The 16289-nt window shown below is 39.1% G+C and overlaps 1 protein-coding gene across 5 annotated transcripts in view; it reads left to right on the forward strand.

The window, feature by feature from the left end:
* MYO5A (myosin VA) overlaps positions 1-16289 on the forward strand; it is a 99132-nt gene that overhangs the window by 73287 nt on the left and 9556 nt on the right. The window contains exons 24-35 of one of the 5 annotated variants that reach the window (XM_066195883.1): positions 186-334; positions 1064-1177; positions 3252-3398; positions 4137-4190; positions 4911-5138; positions 7749-7849; positions 8391-8471; positions 10354-10552; positions 12115-12189; positions 14033-14126; positions 15281-15427; positions 15845-15999. In XM_066195883.1, the coding sequence (XP_066051980.1) occupies positions 186-334; positions 1064-1177; positions 3252-3398; positions 4137-4190; positions 4911-5138; positions 7749-7849; positions 8391-8471; positions 10354-10552; positions 12115-12189; positions 14033-14126; positions 15281-15427; positions 15845-15999 (1544 nt within the window). The remainder of the gene's footprint in view (positions 1-185; positions 335-1063; positions 1178-3251; positions 3399-4136; positions 4191-4910; positions 5139-7748; positions 7850-8390; positions 8472-10353; positions 10553-12114; positions 12190-14032; positions 14127-15280; positions 15428-15844; positions 16000-16289) is intronic. The other 4 variants (XM_066195879.1, XM_066195880.1, XM_066195881.1 and 1 more) reach the window with 4 other exon arrangements.

The raw sequence follows: 16289 nt of genomic DNA on the forward strand, positions 1-16289 counted from the left end.
TTGCCACAATAATCCTTTGGCCCTTCATATTTTTGGCTTCCTGTTTGCCTAGAGAAGCACAAACACCAGCTTCAAATGGCAGGCTGTTCCTCTGGTGCAGACACAGGCCTGTACCTCCTGAATGGATGCACTGCATGGTAGGTAGGGCTGGAATTCTCACTTGGGATCCCTGCTGTCTTTGGCAGAGTCGATGGAAAAGAAGTTGGTGGAGGAGACGAAGCAGCTGGAGCTGGACCTGAACGATGAACGGTTACGGTACCAGAACCTGCTGAATGAGTTCAGCCGCCTGGAGGAGCGCTACGATGACCTCAAGGATGAAATGAACCTGATGGTGGTAAGTGGCTCCACAGCTGAGAAATCAAAAGCTGTCTACAGCTGTGTTTAGGCAGAGAGTCTAGTGGGATAAGTTAGTAAGTGCTGTCAGCTGTATGTGTTAGTGACCTGTACTTGAAAAGAGAATTTGTCCTTTTAAATACTGTTTATTTTGATTAGTTCAGCCAAAACAAATACATTTAAAATGTATCGTTGATTTAAAAAAGAAAATTTAATTGTCACATCTGTGAAGAAGGCTAAATTTCTGCTGTGACTATCCTGGTGGTATTACTTGTGCTGTCCACCCTTATTTTGCTCTCAAGTTATTCACATCTGCTGGGGTTGATTGCGCCATCTTCATCCACTGATAAATTTTAAGTAGTCCTAGGAAGTTTCTATGTGGCAGGAATACAGTTTTCCTCAATAGAATGTGTGGGAAGTTAAAAAATCGCTGGCTGTGCTTCCTGTAAACTAAGTGTTTCTTTCCCACAAAGTGCTGCATCCTTGCATGGTTCTGCTTTCTGCAGCAGTCCTTGGTGGTGTAAGATCTGACCTGTCTCCATAGAGTTTAGTGCTAACTGTATCTCATTGGCTTTTAGGTCTTTGGAGAGACCAGAATCAAAAATACTTTCTTATGAACTTTGATAACTGTGACATAACACCAAATGTTACAAGCTAAATTAAAGGTTGTGAAGAGACAGTCACAGGGAAAACCATATACTGGTACTGATTTGTTCCCTTTGCACTTCAGAGCATCCCCAAGCCTGGGCACAAAAGAACGGATTCAACTCACAGTAGCAATGAGTCTGAATATACTTTCAGCTCTGAGATCACAGAAGCGGAAGACTTACCTCTAAGGATAGAGGTAATGTTAAAAATCCCACGCAACTTTTCACTTTTACATGGTTGAACTCATTCCTTTCTTGTTTTTTTCATAAGTGCTTCTGAACACCATATCCTTATACTGAGATATCTAATTCTTTAATCCAACTTTCTCCATTTCTTTTTAGAGAACACTTATTCCCCAGTTAGTTGTGATCCTGTGTCAAAAGACTGTTGAAGTATGCTTTGAATTTTTCTTGTATTACAGTAAGCATAGAGTAGATACTTGCTGGTCCAGCTGATTTGCATCTGTGAAACATTTGGTTGTCAGTGTTGGTAAGCACAATCACTTATTCAGCACAAAGTGGGAATTTAGGAAACCATTGAGACTTCCTGAGGAGCCTGCCTACTGTGTAGTCAATGATTTAAAATGGCAAGCTGCGTTCCTAGTAGCTACATGGAATGAGTTTCCTTTGCATATGCAGCAATACAAATCCCAGGATGTTTGGAAAAATGATCAGGAAGATGTTCAAAAAATGTTCAGAAAGATGACTTGCCTCAGCTAATGAATAATAACCATAAATAATTCGTGGTGCAACTCCAAGCCATTGATAATATTTTCCAAGATGAGCTTTTCCTTTCAGCCCATCACATCACAGTGGGACTACAAACACAGAGCCCTCAGGGTGGAGTCCAGCTGTGCCTGGCACTTTCCAGAGTCAGAGTTTTCTGTGTGCATTCTGAAGATCTCCCTAACTGTGAGCCAGGGTACAGCACACCCTGTCTGCCCTCTGCCTAGGTTAGAGATCTCCAGAGAAGCTTTGGACAGGCTGTCATTGCTGCTTTGGAAAGCCTCTGCAGAGAATTATTTTCTGCTCTGGATGCAAATGTCCTGACGCATTGGGGCTGGCACAGCCTCTCTGCGCTCTCTTTCGTAATTTGCCTTCCCACTTAGGTTTTTCACCTTGCATAATGGTTTCAGGATGATGCTCCTACATTCAGGGATAATCAGGAGAAGGACTGTGCAACTACATGTGTTGGGATGTCACATGTGAGCCAAATGCCATTTTTCCTTTGGGTAATAGACTTACTGAATTGCTGTTCCAGAGCCAGGTTTGGGTTTTAGAATATAAACGAAGAAATGAACTCACACAAGAGTGTGAATGAATGCAGCACTGTATTTGTTTAACCCCTCAACATTCTCCAGTTCTGACTCTAGACTAACAATGTAGATTAATTATACAAAACCACATTAAATCAGGCCCACCTCAAGGCAAATGAGTAAAGCCAGAAAACTCAAAAGTCTGTTTCCTTTTTGCCTGAGCTGTTGGTGTGGTTTATGACTCTTCCCCTCAACAGTAAAAGGAGATCAAGTGGAAATGGCTGTGCTTGCTCGTCTGCTTCAGTTATTAATATTAATTTTCTAGTTCCTTTTATAGGCTTTAAAATTTTATGGTACAGTTCATAGTAAATACTTTGATCTTCTCAGTACATAAAGTACAAAAAGGCTGATGGACAATTTCTAATGGACCTTCAGATTGCAAACACTGATCCTTGCCCAGAAAATAGTGAAGAAGGCAGTGAATTAGGCTAAGAACAGGCTGTATAATTAGCACAATAAAAGGAAAAAGGCATAAAATATATTTTCTGTTACCTATTTTTTGTGTCACATCCTGCTAAGTTAACCTTCAAATCGCCAGAGAGATTTCTCATTAGCTGAGGAACTTACTGTAGAAATCACTGAAAACTAAACCAACAAACCAAAAAGGCCTTATTAACAGTTGTTTCCAGGTGAGTCTAACCACAAACTTTTTCTTTTTTCTACTTTCCCCCCTTCAAACAAGTAAGACTATAAGGTATGATTAGTTATAGACCTCTTGTCTGCTAGGTAGTGTCTAGTGCTTTTTTTTGCTAGGCTTTAGGCTTAGAAACATTTTCTACTAGTAAATCCTTTTTAAAAAATAGTGTTTGATGGCTGATGAAATATTTTAGATAGTCAATGCTCAGAATCAAGTAACATTTCTGTGTTCCTCTCTTTCCCCAGTCTGGTTCCCATCTTTACTTACTTGTGCTGTGGAAGGGGAATACTTCTTGACTTCCCTCTGTTGTTTCTAAAGCAGGAGCCTAGTGAGAAAAAAGCAGCGCTGGACATGTCTCTGTTCCTCAAGCTGCAGAAACGGGTTTCAGAACTGGAGCAAGAAAAGCAGTCCCTGCAGGATGAACTGGACAGAAAGGAAGAACAGGCTCTCCGTGCTAAAGCTAAGGTGGACTCCTTGCAGCTGATCAAATGCTGACACCAGAGTGTCCTTTCTTGTGAAACAGTAGCTCTGTGAATGCTGACTGGCTTTCACTAAATCTTTATCTTCTTCTAGCACTTGCTTTATTTAATGACAAGTTTCGTACTGGTGCTTAGTTCTAGGGACTGGTGATTTTGTTTTCCAAGGTCCTTGAGATCCTCTGACGGAAGACTGAAGGAACGAAAAGTGCTTGGGACTTCACTTTAAAAATAGAAAAGTCTGAAAGGCTGTTTTTATTAAGGAATAGCCATAAGGAAATCTACTTAAATGATGGGGAGAATGGGTAATTGTTCATTTCAGACAGAAGAAGTGTTTCAACCAGGATGCATAGCCAAAGCACTGGGCTTAGACATGTTAGCTGACTGTAATTTAAATTCTTCTGACTGGATCTCCTTAAGTTCTTGCAAAATTATGAAACTATGGCAATTGTTTCTTACTGCATTTCTACCAGTGAATTTCTTTAGCATGCTGGGATTCATCCTGCTCTGTTTTGTTGCCAGTGACAGTATGTGATGTTATTTGTATTAACCATTTATGTCATAAACTCAGAAGTAAAGGAGACAATGCCAATATTCAAACTACAGCAGTTAGCAGTACCAGAATGAGTGTTTGACAGGTTTATAGGAAAATAATTTCAGTTCCCTTTTGTTTTCCTACCTCAATGAAGGATTTTTAGTTTTCACACCTGTTTGTATTCTTTCATAGGAGGAAGAAAGGCCTCCCATAAGGGGTGCAGAGTTGGAGTATGAGTCGCTCAAGGTAATTCTAAAATAGAGGTTTCTGTTTTTTTTCTAGTAAGACTCTTGCCACCAATTGTATGTGCTGGCACAGAAAATTACATCAGCCCTCCTGTTTCCAAATAGTAGCTGGAGAAACTAGAACAAATATTCCCAGCAGTCATTTCATTGTAGGACTGCTCTTTTTGAGGTGTAGAATGTGTGGCTGGGGATGCAAAACAAAAAGATCCCCTAAGCCAGAGGGAGTTCTCTGTTAAAACACTTAGTGCAGCTTGCAAGTTAATTTGAGCAAAAAATACAGTGATAAATGTAGGTCTCTTCTTCAAAAACATTATTTTTATTACTGCATATCTTAGATTGCTAAAACTAAAAATATTTCCTAATAGTGATGCAGAATTTTCTCAGCCTGCTGACCACTATTTGTTGTGAACTCTTTTTTTTTTTTTTTTCTGCTAAGGGGAGAATAAGAGGAAAAAAAGATTGGCAATTCTGTTTCCCACCAAATCTGTCTGATTCATGTATATGTGTTCTGGTTTTGCATTTCAGACAAGAGGTTAGTCCTGTTAGGGAAATCCTTCTAGACACTACTAACCATAGTCAAGAGGCCAGGGACACGTGGGAGATTGGTGGTTTTCTTGCAGTTACACACCATTTTTACCGTTTCTATCCATAGTTCTGTACCTGTGGCTTACAGACATGTTGCAGTGCTGCTGGGTGACAGAATTGTCCCTGTTTCTTGCAGCGTCAAGAACTTGAATCTGAGAATAAAAAACTGAAGAATGAGTTGAATGAGCTGCAGAAGGCCCTCACAGAGACACGAGCTCCAGAGGTGACTGCTCCTGGTGCCCCAGCATACAGAGTCCTCCTGGACCAGCTGACCTCGGTCAGTGAAGAGCTGGAAGTACGCAAGGAAGAAGTTCTCATCCTCAGGTCTCAGCTTGTTAGCCAGAAAGAGGCAATTCAGCCCAAGGTAAATCACACTCAGCAGCTGTACTGCGTAGGAGAGTTACATTGCATCATTGATGTGCTTTATTTATTAACAGCATGCTTGAAATGGCAGAAGAAAATAGTCTAGGTTTGAAAACTTTCCTAAGTGTAATCCATTGGTCCATTATTAGTGTACAAATCACAGCAGTCTGAATTAGGAGCTTGAATTAATCAACCAGTCTGGGGTTTCTCTGCCAGCACTGATGTGAAGATGTACTGGCTGTACCAAAGGTCTGATCTCTCCAGACTCCTTTAACAGTGCACAAACAATTCTCATTGGGAGCTGTGTCATTTCTCTGGGGTGCAGTTGGACTGGAAAATTCTCAGGAATTCTCAGGAATTCCTTTCGATTATTAGTTCAATAAAAGGAACAGTTTGTTCTACATTTATATGACTGCAGGTCAGTAACATTTCATAAAGATGACGTCTGAAGATATGTAAATTCCATCTTATTGCTTGATAGGTGCTGTGTGCTTTTATAGAAACAAGAGTAGCTTACAACCACTGAAATGCATTTCTTCTAAAAAGCTCTGACTGATGACACAGTTAGGGAAGTAATAGCTTTGCAAATAAGAATCATTCAACCTGAAAAGGTATCATGTAAATCAAGGAACTAGTAATTTCCACTGAACTGAGCTATTTCGTGTTTCATAACTGCAGTAAGGAATGAACAGATATGTCATCCTTCCTTTGCTGCTGCAAAATTATGGCTATATTTGTCCTAAGTAAACTGCAAGTCTGTGGTGCATGAAGATATATGTGTCTTGATTTAAATGATTGACTGTAAAGAAAATAGAACACATTTTTCTGTAGTATTTAGAACATTGTAAATAAATACTTAGGAAATCTTTCAAGAACATTCTCAGCAGTGGTGGGATGGGTGTGTTGATTTTACAACAGCTATGAGTATGAGAGAAATAGGAATGTGACCTGTGGGATGGCCAGCAGCCAGTTTGCAGATAGCTTCTGCTTTTTAGGTTGGAGAGCTGCAGCACAGACAGATTTTTTTTAATGTTTTGTTTTTCTTCTTTCTTGCCTACCAATTTGATTACCAGGAGGATAAGGTACACATTTTCTTCTACAGTTATAAACCAGAAGTTCCTAAATGCTAAAATAACCCTCAACAATCTTGAGCTGCCATTTCCCTGCCTCTTAAGTAACCTACATGTTCTTGCATTTTACCTTGATATTATTGAAAAACTTTTCCCATAATTCTGTGACCTCTGCATCCCCATCTCCATGCTCTGCACAGGGAAACAAGTTAATTCAAAACAAGCAGATTTAACAGTTTTCAACTGTTTGGTTTATGACAACCTGAATATGAAAGGAAGGATTTACGAATTGGTCTAATCAGCTCCATCATTTATCTGGCGGAGTATTGAAGGGTAAGGACAGTGATCCAGGGAGCCCTGTGATCTGGGAATCAGACCTCTGTTGGCTTGCAAACCCCTTATATTTCACAACAAATTAAGTGTCTAAGGTATGAAGAAGTCCCTTATTTTAGAGTGTTTGCTGTCCTCGGCAAGCAGCAAACATTGTGGACTCACATTGTCATCTCTAGATACTGGATGGGAATTGCTGAATGTTTGATTAGAAAATGTAGTTGAATAGATATAAGAGTAAAAGAAACTGAACTGACCCTAAATAATGGATGTTCAGACTGCTAAAGATTGGCAGGTGAGATACAGCAGTTTTACTCCATAGTAAATTAATAGTAGAAAAGCCTCAAAGATCTCATAAAGATGTGGGGAATAATTCTTTGAGGAGCTTACATATTTTATTGTTTTTCATATTGGATAACACAATTCATACTGGACGTAGATATCTAGCTAGATATCTAGCTCCAGAATTTATGTCCACAAAGTTGTTATTGTAAATACTTTCCAAAATTGTGCTCATGAAAAGAGCATCTGCTTGTTTTGAAACTCAAAAAGTCAGAATTCCATCTCTTATGTTCATTAGTCCTGTGGTAATCCATGGCAGTGACTCAGATCAGACTGGCCAAGGTGACTGTAAAAATCTATTAACTATTTCAAGTTTCATTGAAGAAAAAGCGAAAATGCCATAATAAACATTCAAAACTGAAACTAAATGGTACTGTGATGCTGTCTAAATTAGAAAATCTCAAGTCCTTGTGAATTCTTTCCTGCTTTGACAGAGTATTTAAAATACATACAGTTCTTATTTTTGAGCTTTGAAAGACTCCATGTAATGCTGTGTTTAAGAAATATTAATAGAATTAAGCTGGCAAAACTGTGCTGCTTCAGTTTTAGTATTAGCAGCTGTTCCTGGTAATTTGAATAAAATGGAAATTCAACATTCCATGAAATTTGTTTCTTTTATGTGATGAACAAATGGAAAGAGATTGACATATATACCCACTTACTAGACAGACCAATATTTGACCATTTTGTATGCATTTATTTAAAAAGATAAACCAAATGGACATAGAAATTATGGACCAACCTCTTGCTCAGATATCCACACTTACTTAATGTGGCTACTCAAGGATTAGTGTTCCACATAAAGAAAAATTGGATTCAAGGAGCAGTTACGTTCTTAAATATACTGGAAATTATCATTCTTTTTCCAGCATACAATGACAGATGCTACAATCCTCTTGGAGGATGTACAGAAGATGAAAGACAAAGGAGAAATAGCACAGGCATATATTGGACTGAAGGAAACAAACAGGTACAAGTTCTCTTTCTTTATTTTGTGATCAGTTGGGGTCTGCTGTGACACATGTGTATATTGCGTTCAGTCAGTTCCATCCATGTATGTCTAGAGAACACTCATAGCTGGGGTTATAATTTGATTTCATCAGTAAAATTGTTGTCTGCAGTATTTGAAAGGATTTGGAAATAATGGGGAAATATAAAATCAAGCTTTCTGGATTTCCATCTTCTTAGCCTCTAATTGCTGCGTGGCCCGGCCTGGGTGCCACTCCCCAGGCTGGTTTGTCACCCTCTGAACCACAGTGGTCACAATAGTCTGTGGCAATGCATTTATTGTAACAGCACGGAATGCTGTAACCAGCTGGGCTGTCACTGAAAACTGAATTTCATCATTCAGAAGAAAAACACATAAACAAGAAAAGTAATTTGCTATGTTGTTTTAGAGTGTTTTTTGTTTCTTTTATAGTAACTGTAATGTAGTGTGTAATGTCCTTACCGTGTCACCTCATCACCATCACATATATCTCTTGTATTTTTTTAAACACCTTTCTTGAAAGGCAATCTTCCCAGGACTATCATATGCTGAATGAGGACGGAGAACTTTGGCTGGCTTATGAAGGGTTAAAACAAGCCAACAGGTTATCAGACTTCTCAGAATGGTTTTTTTGTTCTTCATTTGCATCTTCTTTTCTAGCTAACTGTACCCCTTGCTATGGGTTTGCTTTAGCTACAGTACTTCTATTGCTTTAACAGTTAGAAAAAAATTCAACACCAATTATACAAATTAGGAGTTTCCTCAAATCTAGTCCCCAAAGCTTTCTACTTGTCAGCTTTTATCATTTAAAAAGTTTAAGATGGCACAACAGCCAATGCATAATTCATAAGAATACTTGAACAAAAGTAGACTGTAAAGTACCAGAAGCTCCACAGCTGGAAAGTATTTGTAGCCTGCCTTTACACCAGGTTTCAAAATTGATATTCTTTACAGTTTTTCAGCCTAGAGAAGTAATAGTAATAACAACCATTTTAGTAATTATTAAACTGTTGTTTAAGAAGCTTCAGTGTACTCTTAAATTTCAGACTGAAATGGGTCTTACTCTCCCTGTGTCTCAAGTTCAGTAAATTAAATGTTTTTCTCCAATGTCTCTCCATGCCAGATTCAAAATGTAAGTCACAAAATAACCAAGAAAGAGGAGTAATCTTTAGTTCCTCATGGTGCTGTTGAAGCTTCAGTGGGACCACTGTGGTCTCTGCAAGGACTGTGCTGCTCATGGGGCCAAGAAGTGCAGTTCTGGCTCTGTGTGCTCATCTGTGTCTCTGACTTCCAAAATGCTCCCTAGTCCTGCCCTGACAGCTAATTCACTACATCAGCATTGCTGGTGGCTGGTGTTCTTCAGTGTATGCATTTGGTAGCAGAAACTACAGAAGGTGGTATTTGCAATGACTGCTGCTCACTAAAGTCCTTCCTTTTCTGGTGCTAACACATTCTACCCCTAACGCTGTTGTGTAAACCTGTGAAGATCTAACTTAGAGCGAGTGTTCTGCAGAGCAGGATGGGAGTTGCTTTGCTCTGTGCCTCTTGCCTCTTGTCCTGGCACTGCAGAGACTTTATATTAGACAGCAAGAAGCTTTATATTAAATGGCAGAGCAGTGCAGGTAAATGACTATTTGCCCTTGCGTGTTTCATCAGTCTAGTTACTAATAAATGCCTTATGCATATTTAAACCCTGAAATATTGTCTAATTGAACACTGGTAGTCACTAGTATGGTCATTTCCTGTGTATGTACAAAATTGTGAGTCAGAGCCCTTGGACAGTGCCTTCCAAGCAGGAGTAGATCCCCCAGCACTGCCTGGCAGGAGGCTGGTACGTGCTATCCCCCTTTCGTAGTGAGAAGAATTTGAGATGTGAAGTGCCTAAGGGGAAAGAACAAGTTAATGGTGAGGATAAACCTCCTGGATTTCAGTCCTAAGTTTGATTCTGTTGTTGACCTTTCATGCACTAAGGACAACCCTCTGAAAAATGGTGGGTTTAATGCAAAAATAAAGATTATTTATGTGCATTTGCAATTAAACGGTTTCTGACTGAAAAAGTCAACTCTAAAAATATTTTCCGTTGTTAATATTGCAAGATGCTAGCTTAAGTGTACATAGTGTCGTCTTCATCTAAGACTATTTCATTTGTTTAGAGGTAAAACCTCTTTAAAGCCCTTTCAGTCAATCTGAGAAGACTTAGCTTTTCATTTGTTGCCACAGTGGCACCATGTACAGTACGTGTTCAATCAAAGGAAACGCAAAGCAGTGTCACAATTAGCTTCCCTCTCTTCACTTTTTGATCATGCAAGCCTAATGTAATTAGAAGGCATCCTGAAGTGTTTAAAGAGTACTCTGCCTTTCTCATTTTCCTTTGCTAGCCATGGCTAATTGTTCCTGAGCAGCAGCTAAAGCTTTCCACTCCCTCTGAGAACTGGGGATGTAACTTTCTGAGTGTGTTCACTCAAACTGTTGCTCAACCTCCTTAGGCTGCTGGAGTCCCAGCTTCAGTCGCAGAAGAAGAGCCACGAGAATGAGCTGGAATCCCTACGAGGTGAGATCCAGAGTCTGAAGGAGGAGAACAACCGGCAGCAGCAGCTCCTGGCCCAGAACCTGCAGCTGCCTCCAGAGGCCCGCATCGAAGCCAGTCTGCAGCACGAGATCACCAGACTGACTAATGAGAACTTGGTAAGGGAAATGTCACTGCGGGAGCAGGCATGGGGACTTACAGACCTGCCACACCTGTAGGTTCTTATCATTTTTCAGCTGGCAGCTTCCTGCAAAAAAATTGCACCAGGGTAGTGGTTTTCTTGAGTGTAAGCTAATGGGAGAGAGAGGCTTGTGATTGCTCCTGAAGTAATAATGGCTCAGGAAATTGGTTTGAAGTTTGGGGCATGGAGGAAGCTTGTGGATCCCACCTTCCAACTGGTGAGTTTAGTCATGGCTAAATAGAGAGTTGATATCCAGGGAAGTCATACAAACTAATAATGCCAAGGAGTGCTGTTTCCCCTGAAATATGTTATTTATTTATTTCATTGAAAAACTCTGTAATTCTTTAATTATTTAATGTAATTTATCTTCCCATTTCTCTCTTCCCTGCCTGAAGCTACACAGATAATCCACCATTTTACAAGCTCCAGCTACTCAGTATGTTTTGAAAAAAGAAATAGTTCCATAAAAAGAAACTTGGATAGAAGTCACTTAACTAATAGTTGATGTTCCATGTGTACTGTACAACATTTTTGTGTGAAGGAAGGATTGGGAAAAACTCCCTATCTTCTTCCACAAAGGAGTATGTTCATCGTATGTGGGCTACTTCATTTCCTGGGAAATCTTCCACAGAGACCTGTGTTGGAATATGTTTGGCTTGTTACTGGTAAAGGGAAACAAGCTACTTCAGCCAGAAAAATCCTAGTTGTGAGTGTCATTGCTTCCTCCAAACAAGCCAAGGTGTCGCGTTTCCTGCTAATGTACATGACAGAAGTTATCACTTTTGGAGTCTTGTCTTAATACCAAAGATTTTGAGCAAAGTACCAGATAATTCAGCTGATACATGTTGGAGAAATGGCTAAAAGTGTAAGTTTGCCTCAGCAGCCACAGTCTCTCACCGGCCAAGGTAGATGGTGAATGTTTCTGTCTCAGCAGCTCCCTCCTGCTGCTCAGTCATATGTTACAATTTTTAGCCATTTTTCCCCCCAGAGACCTACTCATCACATTGTGTTCCCAAGACAACACACAGTCATGTAATTATAGCCCAGAGTTGTTCTCTTTGTTTTCAAATATACTGAATGTAATTCTACTTGTTAAATATAGACTCATTCCTTAGTATTCCACTTCAGATGTTTGGGTATTGCAAGGCTACTCCAAGCCAGGTGAATGTTCCAGTTCCACTCCTAGCCCTGAAGTGGAAACAATTTGCAGTTTTCCAGATGCCATGTTAGAATTGTAGTGTTCACTGCAATCCCATCTTGATTAGCATAAGAAAATGTCCTGTCCTGTTCTCACAAAGGTTGTATTCCATGCTTTCACAGTCCTAGTATGGCCCATTTTTAAAAGATCTGACTGTTCTGCTACTCATCTACATCAGCTTCTCTCTGGGAGGTGCTGGCATGAACACAACTAAGGCCTAGACTACATGAACATAGGAGATTCTTGATCTTGTTGTATTCTGATTTAATCTGTACAGTGCTCACTGAAGTTTCAGTGTCTGAGAGGGAGGGAGAAAACCAATCCTGTCCCTATTTTTGCAGTTTTATGAGGAGTTGTATGCAGATGACCCCAAGAAGTATCAGTTGTACCGGATTTCCCTTTACAAGCGGATGATTGTATGTAGTTCACATGAATGCTGTTTCTCTGTTGTCTGGTCGCTGTTTCTGAAGCACTAATTGAAAAGCAGGCTGTCTCCTTTTCTCCCTTTCAGAGGAAATCCCCCTGCAGAGAGCTTCACGATGCCAATTACTTCCTTCACTGCTTTTTTTGTTAGTCTTAGTGTCCTTTGTGTAATCTGTGTTTCTTTTTGATGCACAGTTTCGTTACTAATACAAGCCTTGCACTGTGAGCAAAGCAGTTTCTTTTTGAACATTACTTAATACTGCCCTGGAAAAGAGGCGCATGATGCAAAAGATGTTCGATTTTCAAAACTATTCTTTGGTTTGAAACTTTGATACATTTAGATTCAGTTCAGAAAAGTAGAGGACTGATGATACAGATCTTACCAAGGTGAATTATGCCAGAAATCCAGTCATAGCCTGAATTTATTCTTGTTTTAATATTTTTCAGAAATGCAAAATATGAAGAATGACATTAGAGATAATTTTTTTCATGGTAATTAAAGACAGCAGCATATGTGAGCTTTAAAGAATATAATTTATGAGTTTCTAGATCTTAATGAGATGTGAAATCTGTTAAATTTGTTTAGAGAAATCATAGAAAGAACTTTATTCATCCTCACGTAGAGATTGTTCTGAAATCATATCCCTTCCCTGATACACTCAAAACAGTCTGTCAAACTTATGTATATCTATCTGTTAATTTCAGGAGAAAGTGTTTTATCTTACTACAAGTATGTAGTGTTATTAATAGGATTTCTGTTGTAAAATTGAACAGTGTTTTGGATGTGAAGCATGGCCTTGATTTTGTTAGCAAGCCTATTATCTTACTGATCAAGTATATTATATCAGCTTGTAAAACTCTTTTACTACATGATTAAGGGTTGTGCCCATGCTGCACTAAAATTTTTCAGTACTTCAGAAGAGGTGTAGTTTCCCAGATGATGCTTCTGATGCGGGGAGTTTACAATCCCTTATGTTCTTACCAGTGCCAGGAATAATCCTCATGCTTAGGAGATTTTTCTTCTAAGCTGCTTTCCAACACTTAACCTGGAATGGCTTTCAGGTTGTTTGAGCTTGAGGTTTTGCTTTCTTTAGAAAGACTTTCCCTTTTTTAATTACATGATTGTTTTGTGAATGTACTACAACAGATATGTCACAGAAGTATTCAAAGATCGATTTCTGGAGAGTGTTCCTTTGAAGGACTAATATAGTTTATAAAAGAATAGGACTTTAGGTGCTAGGTATTATTCATCTAGAATGAAAACATGTAAGAAACCAGTGTCAGTGTAAGGAAATGCGATGATAGCAAGGGAAATGGCAGAGCAACACAACAAATGGTGTTTGGATGTTTGATTTGGTAAATTTGAGTGCAAGTTACAGTCTTTCTAGGAATCTCTCTCATCTTCTCATAACATGGATAGGTCTGAATAAGGAGTCAGTCTTAAAGAAAGAAGAAATGATGCAGAAATACAGGATAGCTGTTTAATAATAAAGAAAATAATTTCTGTGAGGTGTTTGAAAGAGCAGGGAGGAAGCATTAGGGAGATGTGTTTGCAGCAAAATATCTTCTGCTGTACGAACTGGCCTCATTCTGAGTGTCTGCAGAATCTACCTGCCTATGAGCTTTGCCTTTGTAATGCTGCATACAACTTAATAATATTTGCAATATTTGGCTGGCGTTGTAGGCAGTGTACCAGCTTGCAACCCTCGGCCAGAGGATGGCACTTCTGTTCAGCTTTCCTCCTTGCCTCGTAACTCTAACAGCACTGTTTTTGTCTCTATCACATGGTACAGGATTGTTCCCATATCTTAACCTCTCCCTTATTTTAATTTACAGGATTTAATGGAGCAGTTGGAAAAGCAGGACAAAACTGTTCGCAAGTTAAAGAAGCAGTTGAAAGTATTTGCTAAGAAGATCGGTGAACTCGAAGGTACTTTTGTATTTTGAGAGAAAGATTTTGGTTTGCTTTGTGATCTGATTGTCATCATACACATCTGTTTTAGCAGTTGTGAGGTCTTCAGTAGCTTTAGCCTCTGTTGATTGAGAAAAAAGATGTATGCTCGGACCTCTGTGTGTTCCTTTATGAGCTTTTATAAGATTTGTTGAGAAAAGGAGATTGACGTTTCTCTGAAGGCAGAAAGTATTCAAACATAAAGGAATGTTTCCTGCCCTGTTTGTGTACTCAAAGACAGTATGTGATTTAGTCAAGAGAAAAGCAGTACTAAATACAAACCAGGCAAAAATGAGTTGCCCAGTTTTCCTTGGAATGTGAAGGTTAGTTACTCAAACTAAGAGGTTTTTTTGGGTTTTTTTGGTTTTTTTGTGGGTTTTTTGGGTGGGTTTTTTGGTGGGTTTTTTGTTTTTGTTTTTTTGTTTTTTTTTTTTTTTCATGAAGTCCTACAGTATTATTCAATTCCTTCTCTGGACAAGATCACAGTAATGTTCATACATAATGCAGAGTGGGAAAATGGTCCTGAAAATATAGTTTGGTGTGTTTATTGCCTAATTAACTTAGAAAGATGCAGTAGGTCTGACTGGGATGGAGTTAACTTTCATCATAGCAGCCTGCGTGATGCTGTGTTTTGGATTTGAGTCTCTAACACTGCTGGGAACGCACGAGTGTTTTGGCTACTGCTGGGTAGTGTCAAGGTTTCCTTTTTTCCCCCACTCTGTCCCCTCAGTAAGCTGAGATGGGAGGGCACATGGGAACACAGTCAGGACAGCTGACCCAGACTGGCCAAAGGAATATTCCATATGCTGCTCCTCCTAATGTTGGGAACCACAGGAGGGTTTTTTGCACACAAGGTAGCTGTTGTGTGAGACTGGCTGGACAGCAGTTCCCTCAGGGTGAGGGTTTATCATGAGTGATTGCCCTTGCTTTGCTTCCTTCCCCCCACAACCCCTTTTCTTTCACTTACTAAACCACCTTTTTCTCAACCAACGAGTTTTCTCAGTTCTGCTCTTAATATTCTCTTCCATGTCCTGCTGGAGCCAGGACTTTCCTTAGGAATGTTACAGAAGTGTCTCTAGCATGTATTGATTTCACTGGAAAATGTAATATTTCTTTTCACTCTCTCTCTGAAGTGGGCCAGATGGAGAACATATCACCTGGACAAATCATTGATGAACCTATTCGTCCAGTGAACATTCCGCGGAAAGAAAAGGATTTCCAAGGAATGTTGGAATATAAGAAGGAGGATGAACAAAAACTTGTCAAGAATCTTATTTTAGGTAAGCATCTTTCTCATTTGTGGCCTTCTCTGCTTCCATACACTCAAAAAAATGAATGATGAGAGCACAGAATTTGCATTAGGAAATTACTAGCTTATTTTGTTTTTGACAGTGTTCAGTTTATGTACAGTTCCTAAATGTGTATAGTAATCTAATTATCCTTCCTGACGAGTATAGTACATATTATGCCTGCATATTTTTAGCAGGCACTTACATTTTCTTATTCTGTTCTTTTACCAAGAAAGTGGCTCTTAGTTTTGCTGTGAGTTTTCATTGGCCAGGTATATATATATATGTATATATATGTATATGTATATACATGTATATGCTATTAACTGGGGAGGTTGCAATTACCTCATATAGCATCTTCTAATGACTTGACACTTAACAAGACAATGTGTGTTTGTTTTTCCCAAGAGCTGAAACCACGTGGGGTAGCTGTCAACCTGATTCCAGGACTACCAGCATATATTTTGTTCATGTGTGTGCGCCATGCAGATTACCTTAATGATGACCAGAAAGTGCGGTCGTTGTTGACTTCCACTATCAATGGCATCAAAAAAGTGTTAAAGGTTAGTTAGTCTGCTTAGTTTAGAAAAAAAAAAATTGTTCATTTAAAATTCATTTTTCGTTTTATGTTAGGAGAATGAGGAAAAGGCTTTCAGTGAATTGGTTCTGGATTTGTGATCAGTGAACTCCCACTAAAGTCCCAAGGGTTGTGTTAAAATTAACAAATTACATTGCTGGCATTTTATCCATATAGTAGTAGAGATGCATTGAATTAATGGGAAAAGAACTACCTTCTTTTTGTGTTAATAGTCTCTCTCCTCTGAAGCTTAGCTTATAAAGTTTTGGATGTAGT

This window comes from Chamaea fasciata, unplaced genomic scaffold, assembly GCF_029207755.1.
Source record: "Chamaea fasciata isolate MVZ Bird 193981 ecotype frontalis unplaced genomic scaffold, bChaFas1.0.hap1 SCAF_14, whole genome shotgun sequence".
Lineage (NCBI taxonomy): Eukaryota > Metazoa > Chordata > Aves > Passeriformes > Sylviidae > Chamaea > Chamaea fasciata.